The sequence below is a fragment of the Orbicella faveolata genome, unplaced genomic scaffold (assembly GCF_042242905.1).
Source record: "Orbicella faveolata isolate gen_17 unplaced genomic scaffold, um_ofav_v1 contig_1, whole genome shotgun sequence".
Classification (NCBI taxonomy): Eukaryota; Metazoa; Cnidaria; class Anthozoa; order Scleractinia; family Merulinidae; genus Orbicella; species Orbicella faveolata.
Window position 1 is genome coordinate 23,755,001 of NW_028301536.1, and position 19,979 is coordinate 23,774,979.

At 38.4% G+C, this 19,979-nt stretch overlaps 1 protein-coding gene and 2 pseudogenes across 3 annotated transcripts in view; 2 read left to right on the forward strand and 1 right to left on the reverse strand.

Moving 5' to 3' along the window:
- Nucleotides 1–19,979, forward strand: part of LOC110054612 (uncharacterized) — a 76,339-nt pseudogene that overhangs the window by 31,341 nt on the left and 25,019 nt on the right. The window lies entirely within an intron of this gene.
- Nucleotides 1–19,979, forward strand: part of LOC149118466 (uncharacterized) — a 28,321-nt gene that overhangs the window by 2,060 nt on the left and 6,282 nt on the right. For both annotated transcript variants that reach the window (XM_089271770.1, XM_089271811.1), the window contains exons 2-5: nucleotides 1–220; nucleotides 16,399–16,446; nucleotides 17,850–18,224; nucleotides 19,251–19,484. The exon at nucleotides 1–220 is cut by the window's left edge and continues 465 nt beyond it. In XM_089271770.1, the coding sequence (XP_089127896.1) occupies nucleotides 1–220; nucleotides 16,399–16,446; nucleotides 17,850–18,224; nucleotides 19,251–19,484 (877 nt within the window). The remainder of the gene's footprint in view (nucleotides 221–16,398; nucleotides 16,447–17,849; nucleotides 18,225–19,250; nucleotides 19,485–19,979) is intronic.
- LOC149118467 (uncharacterized) lies at nucleotides 3,107–4,317 on the reverse strand (annotated as a pseudogene).

Here is a 19,979-nt window from a genome sequence, read left to right on the forward strand (position 1 = left end):
ATCGCGATGTGCAGAGGAAAGATTACGGAAGAAAGCGAAGGCCATATTCACGATGTTCGCTCATTGTTCAAAGAGCTTGAAAACCAGAACAATTTAGGAATTCACCATCTAGACATCTTGAAGGTGATTCTGACTGAAATGGAGAACAGCGAGCTTCTCAAGGAAGTTGAAAAGTTCGAGGAACGAAGAAGGCAAGAGGCTGCGATCAAAAGGAAGAAAGGTAACTCTTTGTGTTTTTCTTTGACCATGGTAGCAGTCACAGGAGTGTAAAAGCTGTCCACACAAGCTAATCCAGATAACTATAATTTGTCTTCAATCCCATGGCCGCCATTTTCATCAACAAAGTTTGCATTTTGTGAAATCAAAGGGGTGTCTGGAAAAGTCTGGAAAACCCGAATAGTACGAATGAAGTCTCGAATAGTGCGAATAGTGTCGAACAGTAGCGAATAGTCGCGAATAGTGGTCAGTAGTCACCGCTTTAGTTCAGATGCGTTGAAATTGATCACGTGGAGCAATAGTGTTTATACGCGGACGCTACTAGATTCGACCAAGCACGTTCTGTGAAAAAACAGTAAAATACAAATGTGAGGCAAGTGTTCTGTGATTAGTTTATCAACTGAAAAGACACAAACGAGCTGCTCTGATAACCGGTTATAAAACAACGTGTACATCATCTAAGCTTATATCTTGAGTTAATTAATTATCCAAGTAAGCAAGAGAATTTCAGTGAATTTATTACCTTTTCTTCTCAGGACTCAGACTAGGGCTGTCCATCGCCGACATTAAAGTGTATATGACACGAAAAATAATTTCTGCTTATTTGAAAGGCCTTTCAAAATACAGAAGAATGGCATTTTTCTTTTTGAAATATCTTTTTTTGTTTTAGAGATATTGATATTTTTCTATTATGCAAATTAGAGCAGTGATGACATCATACTGTTTGCAGCTAAAAAATGGTAAAATACTAAATAAACAATATCTCTAGAAATATTGAAGCAACGTTCTTGATGCTTGACACCACAAATGTGCATCACAAAAGAAACAAAATGACACCCTTGTGCTGTTGCCATAGCAACTCTTCCAGCTCCAGTGTCTTTCTGTCAAAAAACCAAATATCCCCATTTGCAACCTCTAAAGTGAGACAAAGGGTCCTACTTGAAACAGACATAGTTTCCATATTGTCTTAACTCCCATCATTAGACTGGGTGGGGTAGATGGTTCTTGGTTTAAGACAAAAACTGGGAATTTCAGTCCAGCAGTAAAACTGTTGTCATGACAACAGCACTAAGGGTGTCATTTTGTTTCTTTTGTAATGAACATTTGTGGTGCCAAGTTTCAAGATCTCTGCTTCAATGTTTCCAGAGATATCGTTTATTCAGTATTTTCCACTTTTTAGTTGTGAACCTCATGATGTCATCACTGATCAAATTTGCATAATAGAAAATGCAATATCTCTAAAACGAAAAAGATATTTCAAAAAGAAAAACGCCATGCATCTGTATTTTGAAAGGCCTTGTTTACCGACCAAGTGGACAGTGCAGAATTCTGGTGTCACAGACATGATGAATATGAGCGGACTTTGAGGTTGTTGTTAGCCAGAGGGGAGGAATAAAGCCCCGATCGAGTAACTTTTGTTTGACTGGAGATTTGAAGATCCTACTGGATACAATGGGGAATTTTCGAGAAGCGCTTGCTGCTCAAAGCCTTCGTGGAGAATAACAGATAAGATACTCCTCCAAGTCTCTCCACTGTAGACTGTATACAGAGAGAAGAACTCGTAAATCTGTCATAAGTCAGTTGATCCAGTTACTGCAACTTAACGAAATGCTGGGTGTGTAGTAAGTGGAAGGTTCAATGTGCCCTGTCCAAATGCTTTATGGTAAGAGCATAAAAAAATTGCAAGTTAATTAATCCTAGGAGGGTCATACCTTAGATTTCAAATTCCAGGTTTTACATTCTATTTGGTGATAACTGGATTCTAGAGAATGCTAATAGTGGCATCCTGGCTAGGAAGTCTAGATTACAGCATCAATAACCCTTGTATGGGGCAGTGACTCATATGCAACAGTATGTTGTTACACACATATGTTCAGTCATATCAGCAATATGCATATGGAAATCTGTGTGCCATTCAAACCACTCCATTATTGTAAATTAAAACCCATCAAAAACATATATTTAATTCCTGGGTCTTCCTTAAATATACATTACTAAATACATGTTTACCCTCTGCTTACCACAAGCCTAACATTTCATAAAGTTGTAGTAATTGGATCAACTCTTATGATAGATTCACAAGTTCTTCCCTGATCTGTAAACGGTCTACAGTGGAGAGACTTAGAGGAGTATCTTACCAGTCAGATCTCCGTGAAGGCTTTGGGCATCAAGCGCTTCTTGAAAATTCCCCATTGTATCTAATAGGATCTCCAAATCGCCAGTCGAACAAAAGTTACTTGATCAGGGCTTACTTCCTCCCCTCTAGCTAACAACAACCTTGAAGTTCGCTCATATTCGTCAAGTCTGTGACACCAGAAGGCAAGATTTCTGTATAACCCCCTACATTAATTATGTATACAGCTCTTTGTTTAACCAAACAATAGCAGAAACAATAGAGCTCCTTTGAGACTCACATTCTTTAAGTCTAAAATATGGAAACTCAACCTATACATATCACTTTTCAACATTTTGATCCTGTTTGATGAGCATATTCGTCACCATTTCCCACTATTCGCGACTGTTTGCCACTAGTCGCACTATTCATACTATTCGCTATTCATGATTCGCGACTATTCACTATTCACTATTCAGGTTTTCCAGACACCCGTAGGAAACCAGGTACCAAACCTGAGTCTTAAGTGGCAGTCCCGCTAAAAGCGGTCCACTCGACTTCAGGACCAAAAATAATTTTCCGTCATTTTTTGTCAATGAAAAGGGTTTGGCACATATATAAAAAAGCAATTTATTATCTTCCAATGAGATTAAATTTCGATAAACATTTCAAGATAAAAATGAGTGATAGAAATTTTACACAACGTTTCGATGTCATCATGACATCGTTATCAAGTGACAAGAAAATAACGGTTCAACAGTGTTATATATACGGTGAGAGGTGTGATTGTTCATTAACATATTTGTTTAAACAAATAGTTTTGCGCAGATGGAATCCGATTGCGTGTTCAGGCTAGGTTTCTTTCTAATAAACAGCATTTCGTAAATCAAACAATCCAGTTTTCCGTTGCATTTCTTTAGGACGGAAAAATTATTGGCAAGGTCGTCGATGTTATAAAGGCCGTGATCGTTCTTTAAATGCTTTCCGATTGTGGAGAACCTGTGTTCATCAATACGTTGGTGCAAATGCCGGCTGGTATACCCGACATACTCTGCATCGCACAGATCACATTGGTAATTGTACACTACGCATTGTTGATTAATTAGAGGTGGTTTTGGTTCACGCATCTTGAGATCTTCACAGGTTTTGCGACTCTTGAATACTGGTTGAAGAGTGTGACCGATTTTCCTGCTCAGGTCAGATAGTTGTTTTTTCACTGCATCGGCTGACGTTTGATCTTTAAATGGCAATACCACTCAGTGAACAGTATCTTCCTTGACTGGTAGTTGAGGTGGCATGAGAGGATCTTTGGTCATCATTGAGGTGACAAAGTGAGAAATGATGGAGTTAATTAGGCTTTCAGGGTACTTGAGGTTCGCAAACATCACCTTCAGGCGATCACATTCAGTCACAAAAGACTCCCATGTGGATGACAGGTGAAAAGTACGGTTTAACATGGTTGTAATGAGCGATTTCTTGTACCTTTTGTCCACATGGCTTTGGTGATGGAGTAGTAGGCCAGTATTTGTTGGCTTCCGGTAAACACTGGTTTCCAGTTTGTGACCTTTCTTAAGTATTTCCATACCAATAAATGGTAGCTTGTTGTCAGAAGCTAGTTCCATTGTGAAATTTATGGATGGGTGACAGTTGTTAAGTGTTGTTAAAAAGGCTTCTGCTGCTGGCACATCCTTCATCATGGCAAGCGTGTCATCGACGTACCGCCTATAAAACTCTGGGAGCTTGTTGTCATGTTCTAATTTCTCTTCGATGGAGCAGAGAAATGCGTTTGCTATAAGGGGTCCCAAAGGTGAGCCCATTGCCACTCTGTCAGTCTGTTCATAAAGCTTGCCATCGAACTGGAAATATTGGTTCTTAGTTGCTACTTCTAGAAGTTGAATCAGGTCAAGCTGGGTGATGTTTAACTTGTGTGTTTCATTAAACCAGTTGTTTAAGAACGCTTTTTTGGCGATCATTTCGATAGTTTCCTTAAGTGGTACATTAGTAAACAAAGACGTGACATCATAGGATACCAAAATGTCATTTTCGTCGACTTTTAGGTCTTGAATCTCCTCTGCAAGATGAAAACGGCCTTTATAACATCGATGACCTTGCCAATAATTTTTCCGTCCTAAAGAAATGCAACGGAAAACTGGATTGTTTGATTTACGAAATGCTGTTTATTAGAAAGAAGAAACCTAGCCTGAACACGCAATCGGATTCCATCTGCGCGAAACTATTTGTTTAAACAAATATGTTAATGAACAATCGCACCTCTCACCGCATATATAACACTGTTGAACCGTTATTTTCTTGTCACTTGATAATGATGTCATGACGACATCGAAACGTTGTGTAAAATTTCTATCGCTCATTTTTATCTTGAAATATTATCTTCCAATTCCTTATTTTTGTTTTGCTACGAGCCAAAATTGAATTTTGGCCGAACTGAGGTTGCTGAGTGTGATCAGAAAGGTAAAATTCACCGATTTTGTGAAGCGTGCTATGTCGCCTAAAATGCAGCTCACGGAATTTCGTTTTCTTACGAATTCTAAGGTACATTCATTACTTTGACTGACAAAATATGGAAACTTTTCAGAAAATTCTAAGCTTAGCAGTGAGGCTGGAAGACACCCTACTCCGAGGCCTTTGATCACCTACTAAAATTCAGCCAAATTTGAGGGGGAAAATCTCAAAAGTTGGGTCTAAATGAAGCCTAAAGAGCACATCACAGTAAATTTCATACCTTAATAAACCGTTCTATAAGTTCAAACCAGTGGGTATCTCCTTGGATTGCATGCGAGAACAGATTAAAATCTGCCACAGTCAGTGTGTTTACATAGCTATTGCTCATGTCAAAGCTCATTTGCATAACCCTTGCACCCGGTGAAAATACATCTTCTTCCGTTCAGGTTTGTTTGTTGACCTTCTGAGTAGTGACAAATAGCTTCCTTTAATGCTTGTATACACTCTAGATCCAGTTTTGAGGTGAAGGTTGCGTTAAAGTTGATGAATGCTCAAGACTTGCAAGACTCCAAAAGTAAATAATGGCGGTCTGCAGAAATTAACCGTAGCCATCATGCTGATCCTTCAATAAATTCTGCCACAGAGGTAGCACTAGGAGAAGAAGAAAATTGTAAGTTTTCATTTACCATTTAATGGCAACTGAATCCTGTACTACTGCCAAGACTACTGGGAGCTTGAGGGCTATATGCCCGAATTTGAAAAACAACAACAACGAACACTTGCCGGTTGATCGCTGGGAAATGAACCTGAATGAACACGACACGCTTGAATGGAACTATGTTTTGTGATGAATGATGGCCTTTACTTCTGTTTTGTGCTTGATACTTGTCTTTTAGTATCTTGCACAGCGCATATAATAAAATTTAGGATCTGTTTATTGGGCCGTTTATACAACGAAAGCTGCACCAGCTTCGTCAAAATGTCACACAAGTTGTAACGTGACCAATTACTTGGGCGGGGGTACTCCCTTATATGGGCTATATAGTTATCTGTATGTGCGGCCCCAAAGGGTAAGGTTTTTGAGCCGTTTGGGTCATAAATAGGGTATTGATTTTGGCCATTTTGGTTATAAATTGGGTATGGTTTTAGCACTCTAGTCTTGAATTGGGTATGTTTCTTAGCAGAAGCTACTTTTTCATCATTATCAATAAGACCTTCAGCAAAAGCCCTTCACAACGTATGTTTAGGGCAACTGTGTCAGCCGCAACGGTCATCAAAAGGCTATCAAATGTTTGGTCAGGTCATAAACAGGGTAGCAAAAAGTGCAGATTTTGGTCATAAAGAGGGTAAGGGTTTTGGGAAGTGGGCCGCACACCCTCACTCAACTTTTCTGGAAGTACCCCCCACCCCAGACCAATTACCAGCTATGGACAGGAGGGGTCGAGGGCAAATCCCCTGCCCTGCGCACACCGATCATTAGATTTGGCAAGATTTTCTCATTTCAATATTGATAATGAAAAAGCCACCCATTAATTTTTTGGATTAGTGCAATCTTTTCAGTATGACCGAACGACGACAATCATTGCACCTGTTCAATTTTTATCTACCTTTCCTTGGAAAATATAAGGAGTTGCTAATACATGAGGGCGGAGGAAGCAGACATGTACCTGAAATTCACTTTCCTTTCCCGTTATCAGCCGTTCGTTTTTCATAGAAAACACAATGAAAGAAAATCAAAAGATGGGACCAAGAGACCTTCCAAAAAATGTCCTTGTGTGACATCTTGACGAAGCTGGTACAGCTTTCGTTGTATAAACAGGGCAATAAACAGATCCCAAAGTTTATTATATGCACTGTGCAAGATACTAAAAGACAAGCATCAAGCATAAAACAGAGGTAAAGGCCATCATTCATCGCAAAACATACTTCCATTCAAGCGTGTCGTGTTCATTCAGGTTCATTTCCCAGCGATCAACTGGCAAGTGTTCGTTGTTGTTGTTTTTCAAATTCAGGCATTTAGCCCTCAAGCTCCCAGTAGTCTTGGCAGTAGTACAGGATTCAGTTGCCATTAAACAGTAAATGAAAACTTACAATTTTCTTCTTCTCCTAGTGCTACCTCTGCGGCAGAATTTATTGAAGGATCAGCACGATGGCTACGGTTAATTTCTGCAGACCGCCATTATTTACTTTTGGAGTCTTGCAAGTCTTGAGCATTCATCAACTTTAACGCAACCTTCACCTCAAAACTGGATCTAGAGTGTATATAAGTATTAAAGGAAGCTATTTGTCACTACTCAGAAGGTCAACAAACGAACCTGAACGGAAGAAGATGTATCTTCACCGGGTGGAAGGGTTATGCAAATGAGCTTTGACACGAGCGATAGCTATGTAAACACACTGACTGTGGCAGATTTTAATCTGTTCTCGCATACAATCCAAGGAGATACCCACTGGTTTGAACTTATAGAACGGTTTATTAAGGTATGAAATTTACTGTGATATGCTCTTTAGGCTTCATTTAGATCCAATTTTGAGATTTCCCCCCTCAAATTTGGCTGAATTTTAGTAGGTGATCAAAGGCCTCGGAGTAGGGTGTCTTCCAGCCTCGCTGGTAAGCTTAGAATTTTCTGAAAAGTTTCTATATTTCGTCAGTCAAAGTAATGAATGTACCTTAGAATTCGTGTGAAAACGAAATTCTGTGAGCTGCATTTTAGGCAACGAAGCACGCTTTACAAAATCGGTGAATTTTACCTTTCTGATCACACTCGGCAACCTCAGTTCGGCCAACATTCAATTTTGGCTCGTAGCAAAGCAAAAATAAGGAATTGGAAAATAATAAATTGCTTTTTTATATATATGTGCCAGACCCTTTTCACTGACAAAAAATGAAGAAAATTAGTTTTGGTCCCGGAGTCAAGAGGAGCACTTTTAGCGGGACTGCCACTTAATGCAAGCCATTCTTGGTTGCCAAAAAGGGGGTTCATGGTCTCAGGCCAGGGGCGGGGCAGAAGACTCCTGAAATTTTTGTGCTGGATCATCCAACAAAAAGTGGCGTCACATCCAGTTTAAACGGTGCCGTGCAGCTCGTTTCACAAAGCGAAAAAATGGCGTTTCGATTGGGGAAGATTTTCCTCTATTTGTAAACCATCAGGCTCATGTCCTTTCATACTGAGGATAGAGAGATGTTGCAGGTACATTTCTTCGACTTTTTAAGCAGAACTTTTGGCAAAAGAGAACAGTTTAGTATTGTTTTGAAGGAAAATAATGGAGAGCCTTCTGTCATCGAATGGCAGATTTTACACATTTGCTAAACTGGTGTTGTTCCGACTTTTGGTTCTTATTGTTCGTGATTCGGTGATAACACTAAGTGCAATAGCCTATAATGTTAACAACAACCTGGGTGAAGTATTGCTGGCCATAGTTTGCACTGTGTCCTACGGGAACATGTTTAACAGAAGCCGTTTTTTTCTAAAAGTGAACACAGTTGAAGCTCTGTATCCACGTGCGTGTGGTGGAAAATCGTATACTCAAGGTTAGTATCCTATTTCCGTATCTCTTGTTGAATACTTGTTGAATTACTTGTTGAATACTTGAATTCTCTGTAAGAAATAATCTATGTTGAGAGCTAGAGCTAAATGCGTGCTTTGGGGATATCAGATTTTCCCGAAAAGATCAACAAAGGGGTGAAAGAGTCCAGATGAGTAGAACTTTCGATCCCTTCAGTCATCCAGTGGTTAATTGTACATTCCTCTGTAATGTCTGAACTGCAATGCTGGCCTGGGCATTAACTTCTTTGGGCAGTTCAAAAAGAGGGGGTTGGCCTGTTTAGGGTTAGCTCCCAATGGTATGGTATATCCTTACCTCTTAACTTAACCCCCGCTTTTGACAGGTACCCACTTCTACCGTGACCAGGGGCGGGGGGGGGGGGGGGGGTTACTCCCTTATATGCACTATATAGGTATGTGTTGCCCCAAAGGGTATGGTTTTTCAGCCGTTTTGGTCAAAAATAGAGTATCAATTTTGGCCACTTTGGTCTTAAATAGGGTATGGGTTTTGTACTCTACCATAGTCTTGAATTTGGGAATGTTGTTTAGAAGAAGCTACTTTTTCATCATTATTGATCAGACCATAAACAAAAGGCCTTCAAAACGTATGTTTAGTGGCAACTGTGTCACTGGCAATGGTTGTAAATAGGTTGTCCAATTTTTGGTCTGGTCATAAATAGGGTAGGGAAAATCACAGATTTTGGTGATCAAAAGAGTAAGGGTTTTGGGAGGCGGGCCACACACCCCCACCAAATTTTTCTGGGAGTACCCCCCCCCCCCCCGCCCTTCCTGGGTACTGTAAAGTGGTTCATAATTAAATGCTGCACAGAATTCAAATTTTATCTTGTAATTAGCTTTAACAAGAACATCTCTCTTTCTATTGCAATTCGACAATATTGTTAAGTAGAATTGTAAGATTTACCATTGTTTCTCTATCAAACTTCATACTTGGTGACAATCATACAATCTGAAACTCTCATACTTGTAGGACATAATTAGTTAATTCAACTATTTTGAGATTTTAAAGTTATGTTCTATATCAAATTAACTCAATAAGAAATGCTGTGGGAACACAGGCTGCTGGTGGTTGTTTACAAAGCTTTTTTTTAGTTCTTCCAAAGATCTGTTTTCAACACCTCATCTTCTGTTAATCTGGTGGGGATACAATGTAGCTCTGTAGCAACAGGACCTTTGTTTATTATTTGATCAATGTTTAAATGGCATCTACCTTCCATCTCATAAAGAAAAAATGAAAAATGGCTGTCTCATATGCATGCATCAAATAATTCACAAAGGTCAGTTGTGATTGCTCCATTGTGGATGGGCTGAAAATTCTAGCTTGGTTTGATCTTAAAGTGATTGTTTGCCGTTCATTTCCCCATGCAATCGGCTGAATTTGACCCTGCATGATTATTCAGTTATTGATTATAGAATAATCAAATGTGTAAATATCCCTCTTTGTCCAAGTTTCCCTCAGTCATTCAATCACAGTGGGTTTTGCCGAGTTAATTTTGTCTTCTTTGTAAATTGATATTTCTGCTTTAAATTTTAAATCTAGGCATCACGTGACACTTTTCATGCCAAGGGTTGACCTTGTTAGCCGAGCCATAGTGTTTAAATAAAGAAAAGTTGTCCTGCCTGCCAGGGTGCCAAGGCTTGACACAAGCCAAGGTGAAACAACTGGCCCACCCCTGTTGTCTTGTGGGCGAGACGGGTTCATGATCCTAAATGTAAACAGTTGGTTGAATTCTTCAAAGAAATAAGTGAAAGGTTAACTTGGCCAGGGTAACTCAGGAGAAGGGTTGTCTTGGGTACCCATGACCCTATAAATAGGCCCTAAGGGCCATTCTATTTTATTTCCACACTCTCTCTTTCTCTGTTGACAAGAGCTTTAGAAGGGGCTATGAAACTGTTATTTCTGCACTTTTATCTTTTCTGTTGGGTGGTAAATTTTGACTTATTTCGTGAGTGTGGCTTGGAGGGGGGGGGGGGGGGGGGTGGGGTAGATAGAAAATGAAATATTTCTTGTCAGCTCTGGTCCCAAGTTATGTGCTGTCCAACTGATTAGGCAAACTATACTTCCAAAATCTTTATGGGTAGGTGTTTGAGAGGATCATCTTATGTGTTCATCATTACAGTGGAACCCCGCCTTATGGCCACCCCATTCACACAGCCACCTTGTTATTACGGCCACTTTATTCTAGGTCGAAATTTAAAGAACCCCTTTAATATGGCCACACTGTTAATATGGTCAGATTTTTGTGGCCCATTGGCAACTGGATTAACAGAGTTCCACTGTAATTTAAAATTGTCAATGTTGGTTGTTTTGAAAATATTTGTACCTCATAGAGGTGAAAATGAATTTGCGCTATTATCCACAAAACAAAATTCTTTACCGTGCATTTTAGGAGTGATGTACATAATTTACAATAAGCATCAGGTATCACTTTGAAGGTCACTCCAAAAAGCTTACTTTTTATGTTGTCACTTATATATAGCAAGTGAGTATTCAGCTTTTCCACTCACTGAAGTTTCAGCTTCTGAAATGCCTGCTATCCTTAAGAAAGTCGTCTCAAAAGAAGCGACTTCGAAGGCCACCATTTTGCAACTGTCTTGGCAGCCAGACTGTGTTTATGTGACGTCATTCAGTCTGACTTGAAATTGGCAGGAATGAGAAGAACCTGCATCTGACTTGCATCTTTCACAAGGTCAGCAAAATCTATTTTTTCCATGCAATTATCCACCTCACTATCTTCAATGCTATCATTTCGGAGTTTGGAGCATGTTTGGCTCAAAATAATATGGCTCAATAGCAGCCATAACCCAGAGTGGTCGCCAAAAGACTTGTTAGAAGTCATTAGGGAATCTCTCACAAGGAATGACATCACAAAAACGCAGCTTGGCTGCTGAGTACTGTTCGAAATTGTGGCAACAATGTTTGAATTGTGGGCTTCTTTGCAGTTGAACTTTATAAGGAAAACTTGCACTTTAGAGGCTGAAACTTTTGTGAGTGGCTAACCTTAAAGTGTAAGGTTTTCAAATAGCATTGAAAAAAAAATGTATTTTTGGGGTGACCTTCTCCTTTAAATACACACATTAAGACTTAACTCAGTAGCAAGGTACCTCTTCTATGACCAGTAACAGTACATTGTTTACATGTATCCAAAAAAACAAAATATATATTGTCCAAACTCAGTCATGTTGGTAGTGTTAGTGTCTAATAAGTACCTGCAAAGAGCTAGTTTTACAATCTTTCTTGCAACTCTCCTCAATGTTCTTGGAGTCTCCCACCTACCATGTAGATCATCCAGTCACCCAGACAAGTTTTGAACTATTGTCCAGATACAAGGGGCCATTAAGGCTCCTAGGGACAGTGCTTTAAAAGTGCTATTATGATGAAATTTGCAGATGTGCTCCATAATATGAGCTTAACAGTTTTGTTACCATGGCAACATACTGGGTTTCAACTTTCTCTGATATAGGCTTTTCTGGCCACCTTTGGCTTTCCATTTTGATATTTGTCAATGGTGTCTCATCTGCATGATCCAGCAAGCATATTAATATGTAAGGTCGAAGTTGTGGCCTCAGGTTAGAGGGGACTAGAAAAGAGTGAGTTGCCATGGGAAAATACAGGCTCTGTATAATTTTAATAGCCATAGGTGTGTTTCCAGTAGAACTATAAGCCTACCAACTTGATGTAATATTGGGTTGAGTCAGTACGACATTATCAGTCACCTCATTTGCATATTTTACAATTTTTTTTTAACCTAAATATCTTTGGAACTGATGCAGATATTTGCAAAAGGTTAACAGCATTTTTAATCTTTTGTGGGATTCTATGTGATACACTTACAAATTCTGACTCAAGGGGTAAAAGTTTAATGAGATAAGCACGTTAAAACATTGAGTTGAATTTATGCTGTTGGCAAAATTTTACTGTGAGACGTTGAAGAGAATTTAGGAGGGGAATTTGGTGTGGTCATTGAATTAGCAGAGGTTGGTTTTGTTATTGATTTTGCCGTTATCTTCTATATTTTTGAGGCAGAGTGGTTGTTGGCAAAAGCAAAACTGGGAGTGTCCTCACTGACCTGTGTTTAGATGTTTTTAGGTTTTTGTCTCTGACAATGAAGTTCAATTTAAAGTGGTACTATGACGAAATTCGCATCTTTCCCATTGCATCCATTTTAAAACATAAACAAGTAACCTGTGTGAGAAGAAAAATGCTGTTTACTTTATTCAAATATCTCTTTTTGTTCCAGAGATATTCAAGTTTTTAAAATATACAAATTAGCCCAGTGATGGCGTATAATTTAAGGTGTGTCAATGAGCGAGAGTATACAATTTGGCAAAGAATTTGTTATTTAAAAAAAAAGTACAAATTGATGTCAGTTTTTCCTGTGTTTGAGGATGAGTGTATGAGTGTATGCTATCGCCCTGTGGGTCCACAGCAGCTGTGACAATGTTATGATAAAATTCATGATCAATAATGTTCAAGACAGATCCGATTCTTGGTCTTTTTGTTACTGATGGAGGTCTCTAAAAGTTCTCAGTTGTTGTTTAATTTTAGCAACTGTCATTTATGTTTGTATTTTCTTAGGTGGTTACCTCCTGGCATATACACCCCACACTGGCATACAATTCCTTGATTTAGATGATGCTGAACCTGCTTTTCCCATCTTTAGCATACATGTAAGAGTGGGCCTGTCCAAGTGTGATTTTTTTTACTGATAATGCAAATCACAATAAAGATACAAAGCCTCTCTGGTGTGATTTCTTCCTTGACAGTGAAGTGTAACCTAACCAAAAGTTGCATTCTGTAAGAGGTTTACAAAAATTATAAAATATAGGAGCTCCTCTGAAAGAAGAGTTGGTTGTGTTTTTCTGTTCATTTTTTTTTTCGTTGAACATTTATATTTTCCTAATAAGCAGTTTCTTCACAACACATTTCAAGATTATAAATAGCCATAAAAAATGACGTCTTTATTGCGGAGATCATTTTCAAGATTAAAAAAAGTTATTTTTATTAATATATTTTCTTTTCTTTGGAAGATGGACTTTGAGAATTTCCCTGAAAATATCACAAGGTACAAAGGAAGGGGAAAAATAAAAGTTATGTTTTCATTATCAGATTGAGTCTCTCTATGAAGTACGGTTATTTTATACTGTTGTTGATAACGTCAGGCCCATTTTAATTCAAAATACAAATGGGAATTTACATTGAGAATCACATAATCCCTTAAATTGGCACTGTTTTGTTTTTTAATTTTCCAGAAAACAATTTGAACATCCTTGTTACACAAGGAGTTGGGGGGGGGGGGGGGGTATTCTACATAGTTTTAAATGGGGAAGCTCCATCTCAAGGTCCAACCCCTGTATCCCTTTTCTAAACCCTTAGAAAGAAATTTTAAAATATCTTTTTGAAAAAAACTGGAGATGCCCAAATTACTGAATCGCCCATAAGAATATCTTCTTGTTTATTTTTAAGGGGTACACGGCCTGCCTATGTTAAAGGAAATGTTTACCAATGAAGGAATTGCCAAGGGAAAAGTTAAGATAACTTGTTCAAGGTTCTTAACCAATCGTAACAGAATTTATAACACCAGTTTGAGTCACAAGCAAGAACATGAATTTGCGTTAGTGTCAATCGGCAAGAAAGTTCCGCTGCGTTATGTGTGTGGGTCTATTCTTAAAGTGTGATACGATTAACATCTCTACATTACTCTCAAGTGTTTGTCAAGGATAAATTTGAAAAATTGGCTTCTGTTAAATAGGTTCTCTCACGTCTAGAAAACTGACATTGCGCTTTTCTCTTAGTGTAATGCCTACGTAAGAGAATGGGGTATTTGAATTGAGTGCAACTTACCTGCAATTCATTATTTCCATGCAAACGATGGCTTCTGTGGAATTCAGCGAGGAAGAAACGACGACATTTCGGAAAAACACACACCTTCAAAACAGCGTGTTTTTGAATAAATAATCGTTCTGTTCCTCGATCAAACGATATGATGAGGAAGACAACAACATTTTGTTTATCATGGACACATAAAACGTTAGGAATATCCTGCCGATTATGAAATATTACCATTTCACTTACTGAGAGAACGATTATGTCGCTTTCAAATTTGATTTTGCCGCTCAGCCCGCTTTTTTAACGGATGTGACATCACTTGTTGGATGATCCAAACACAAAAAAAGTGCCAGGCGTTGCAGAGTGTTCTCCCCTGCCCCTGTCCCAGGCATTCCATGCGTAGAGAAGGGAAACTGGGGACAAGAATGCGATGGCTTTTATTGTGTGATCTTTCTTCCAGAACTAGGTAAAATAGAGAATGCAGGGCTATGTGAAGGAAGTTTTGGAAAGAATTACGCCTTATATGTTCATCTCATATACAAAGAAGTCGATCATTTTCAGAACGGGACGGTGCATGAATTATCTTGCTTGAAAGCCTGCCAAATAAGCAAAGTTCAGGCTCGTTTTTATGAGATGGTATTGACCCGAGGTATCCAATCGATGGAATCGAGAATCGATGACAATCGATATCAATTGATACCAATCAATATCAATCAATCAATTTATATTGATAATCGATGACCAATTGATGGCGAAGATTTGTGTGGTTATCGATTAGTATCGATTATCAATACCAATTGCTAGAAAAATTGGTATCGATTGGTATCGATTGGTTGCAGATTGACGGAACTGGAATCGATGCATAAACAACTTTTTATGCCGTAGTTGTAAACACATTTCATTTTAATGTTAACAGAAGAACAACTCAGAAATATTTGCATGTAATGGCCAAAGAGGATCCACAAGCTCGGACTGTAGGTGGCTGAGCTGTCCACGATGGTTCACAACTTTAAATGCGTTTCCCCGTTCTCCCCTCTTCTTGTTTGCAGTTAACACTTCACCAACGTTCACCTCAAAACGGCCTTTGACAATGCACCTTATATTCAGTAAGGCTTCTACCCGGACGTGTTGCATAGACATCATGACGCGGAAAGGCAATGATGAGCAAGTGGGTAATTCAAGTACATGTGCATCCGGGTATATTCTTTGTGTTGAGAAGACTGGGTTGGAATTTGTTTTTACCAATTTCGTCCCCAGGGCTTCCTAAAAATGGCGGATGATCGGACAGGTAGCGTGCGTGATGTCTGTTAGAGGTTGCTGAGCCAATGGATAGCAATCGATGAATGGTTTTTTTGTGGTTATCGATTGGTCATCGATTGGCCAATACCAATCGATACCAATTAACTAATTTTATCAATTGATATCAAATGATTGATTGAATTTTCGATCATCGGTTTCCATCAATTGGATACCCTGGGTATTGACAACAAATGAGCCATGTACAAGTTCAAACTACAAAAACAGTGGCAAAAACTTTGACTACTGAATTAAAAACAAATGGCATCTCAGGGAACCTGAGATGCCATTCACTACACTTTGACAGAATGTTTGTGACAGCAAAAGAAGGATAAAATAACATTTTATATTTCCCTGACAAACACACTGCCGCTGGATATCTGCTCAAGCGACAATTTGATGCAATTCGAGAGCAATCTAGGTAGGTAGGTAGGTAGGTAGGTAGGTAGGTAGGTAGGTAGGTAGGTAGGTAGGTAGTTTTTATAATAAGGTTTTATTATTCTTAGTTGTTCTGATTTTTACAGCTTAGTTATATTATTAGTTAGTTTCTTTTACTCATGTTTTATATATTTCTACGTTTTTAATTAATTTTTAACGGTGAGATATTTTTAAATTCATTGTAAAGCGCTATTGGATAGCAATAGAAATAGCGCTATATAAATAAAGTATTATTATTATTGTTATTATTATTATTATTATTATTATTATTATTATTAAAGTGAGTGAAGTTAAGTGTAAATATGCACTCCCATTGAAGCCCTTTTCTGGCTGTCAGGGGAAGAAACATTCAAAATGGCAGAAGAACATGATCAACCCATGAGCTCAAAATTCTTAAGACTCAGGTTCTGAGGAATTCAATTTGCGAGACTCATAATTAAAAAGTGTTTGTAACATAATTTTTGTCTGCTTTGTTTCAGCAAAAGCAGCTGCTTTTATGTCATCTGTTGGAAATACATTGACAGGTGGTAAGTCATTCAAATATATATTGTTCTCTGCATAACTTTTAAGAATTCATGGATTAATTTTTTTTGCTAGTACAGTATGCAGCAATGTTTTAAGAGATGGGGCCCAATTAAGAGGTCCAAACGTTAATTGTTAATCTCCTTGAAAAGGCAAAAATGAAAAAGGCAGAACATTCAATACCAGATGAATGAATGGCTTTGCAGTAAAGTTTGTTACAGACCAGTCATTAGTTATTTGGGGGACCACTATAATTCATAATCTTTTAAATTATAGTCCATAAAGTTGTGAGCAGTGTTTTCAGGGAGAAATGTTATTTTTAAGAATGCGATTTGGGGTCTGCGCCATGCACATTCAAAGTAGCAGGAGAAAATGAAAGGTGTTTTAAAAAGAGTCTTTCAGAAGTTTTAATGGACATGCACCTCTTCTAGTTGTGTCAAAATGTGGAATAATGTTACTTTTTATATTTCATGTAAAATACTGCAAAAAGATATCTTAATGAAATCAGAAAACAATAACTAAAAATACTAATGAAATAATAAAATTACTGCCTCATAGGTAGTAATTTTCTTCACAGCTTTATATAAGAGACTGCTCTATCTGTTTCACCATTTGTTTTTATTTTCAAAGCAGGTGGGAGGGGGGGGGGGGGGGGGGGAGAAAGTGAAAAAAGGGAAGCCAAATTTCTTAAACCTCACTTTTTTAAAACCTTAGGGTGCATCCCCGTGATAAATATGATCTGAATCCCATAGAACTGTTTTTTTTTCTGGAGAATGCTGCTTAGAACACTAGCTACGTACATAAAATTGTGTTAAAATGAGTTCTCCTTGTATGTCCAGCATGTTATTCCAGATCCAGGAGAATATAAATGATATTGGGTATACCCTGTATATCCTGTTTGTTATTGTTATTACCATCAGTAGCATAATTGTTATCATCACCAACAGGAAATGCATGGTCTCCAATCTACATGATAACATGGGGTTCATTCATCCAAGGATTAAGAAATTCATGTATCTAATGTAACATGTACATCTACTGCAGGATGCCATCCATAAAGAGACACTGAGTTGTGCTCTAGCTATAGACCACACACCCATACCACATTTTACTCATTATAATGATGGCGATACTTAAAGTAGGGCATGGACCCCAGGGTGTGTGTCCCCTTTGTGAGTCCTTCTCTGACTTCCACCCCTATTACACGGATAAATGTTCTAATAATGAAACATGCTTGACCATTTCTGCGACTCATTGGGAGACAGGTTTCATGAAACATTCCCAAATGTACTGTGTGTTTCTGTTGGATTTCTCTGAGCTTGGGTAAATGATCCACTCTCAATAGTCTGCCAATCTATCTTTAACTCCATGATAACTTTCCGTTCTTGAATGTTTTGTTTTTCCTCAGTGCTGAACATCAAAACAGTATTCAAAGTGGTTGCAGGTGGTATAACAGTAGTCTCTACCATGGAGGTTTTGAGTCGCTGGAGCACGTTCGACCAGCTAGTCACTGCCGTTAATGCCTGCGTTCTTCCTGCTGGCACCAGTCTGGTGAATCTAAGTGATGGATGTGTGTGCCTCACAGTTCAGGCTGAAACTCTATCAGCTCTTACTACCTTGTGGAATTTATACCAAGATGGGACGCTGGGGAGGCGGCTGTACAACTTCTTTGTGACTGACGAAGTAAAAAAACGAGCAGGAGGAGAGACAGTTGAAGTGAATGTAAGCATCGAGGGAGAAGAATTCGGCAAAGCCTGTTGCGAATTGATCAGTGAAGTTCAAGGTAACTCGATTTCTTTAACTTCCTTCTCAATCAACTGAAACGTTTTATTTGCTAAAATCTAAAACGTCTTTATACCTGTCAACAAACTTGATTGATGAGGAAAAGGAAGAAAAACCCCCAACAATCTGGGAAATCTCAAACAGAAATGTTAAGCTTCAAATTGTAAACTTTCACAGGCTTGGTGGTTCCAACAGAAAAGATAAAAGCAGTAAAAGCAGAATGAAATCATGTTTTCATACTGGTATGGAACTCACATCGGTGTGAGTTTTCACATGTGAATTGCACCTGCTAACATGTCAAATGCAACAGTGTTTGTTATGTTTATATTTATTCAGGAATGAAACAGAAGTAGAGAAAAAGTTTTTTCAGGGTAGTAATCGAGTTTCCATCACATTAAGGGTCGCTGAATTGTCCAGCCTAGAGCCATATCTCTCTCCTCCACAGAAGTTAAAGGGGAGTCTAAAGGGGATTTTTTGGGTGGGGAGAATCCGCTGAACGATAAGCAGGATTGATCTAATGCTTCTAAAAAGCAACGTATTATGCAATAAAATTAACTTTGTGTTGATCTTTGCCATCAGCCACATGGAAATATTCAGATGAAACTAAGTTCAGTCTAGTTTGTGGAAATATAAATGATATGCCCACTGGGAATAATTTCAAACTTAAATAAAGAAATGTGTAAATATAATGTGGGCTTGCAATATTATACGCTTAAGGGATTTGAAGAGATTACAGAGATATTAGTGGAGCGATGGGATAGGAGGGGAAATTTTGCCTCATACTAACATACAAATGACTGAATGGACGTCACATAATAGTAACGTATTTCTATTCGTTACCTACGAGTATTGTTGATGGAAACTATTGTCAGGTCTGTAGTACGTCATGTTTCGTTCTTCTGCGACAAGTATTCATTGTTCTCAGGTGAAAGATTTTGCTCTGTTGCCAAGGTGGATCAACTGCAAGAGTCTGGTCAGGTAAACTAGGAAGAATCTATGTGATAGCTTTTGATTTAACTCCTTTCAGAGTCTCATGTAAAAGAAGAGGAAAGACTCGGAGAAAGACGTCGCAGGACCTCAGACTCTTTTCTTTGCTTCAAGCCAAATGAGGATGACATGACTTTGATGAAACTGAAACACGTAGAAAACAAATGGAATTTGGAAAGGCAGTTACTAGAAGAAGAAATCGAAAAACTAAGAAGGGAGATTGCAGTGGTAGGAAATGCACAGAGGAGATTGTTTTGGCAAGAGGAAAAAAGTGGTAAGTGTAAGATTTATATTTTATACTTTTATTTAAATTTCAGTCTGTTTCTGGAGTCTACATAGCCAGAAAACCCTGTGGCAGCACAGTTAAATATATTTTTTATTGTGAAATGATGGAAGGTAGCAAATCCCACTCCACCAAAATTCAAAACAAAAAAACTAGCTTGCTTATGACATGATAAGAATTCGTTTTATGTGGCATTGGCCTTAGGATGTGGGTGGTTGTCAAGATAAAGTATAAAATTGCTCTATAATGGTCGCATCTACTACCCGCGGGCATGGGGACTCCCATATAAAAAGGAAGGAGGTGCTCATCATATTTTTTAGGAGTTAAAAACGCTCTTTTGGTACCTCTCAGGGTGTTCAGCCTCAAAAGGTCCATAGTAGTAGCTTTCGTGTTGCCTTTTAGGGTATTGATCCAAAAAAATATGACAAGAAATAATGTTTTGTTTTAGAATTGGTACCTCTTAGGGGTGAAAAACATTTCAAGCCA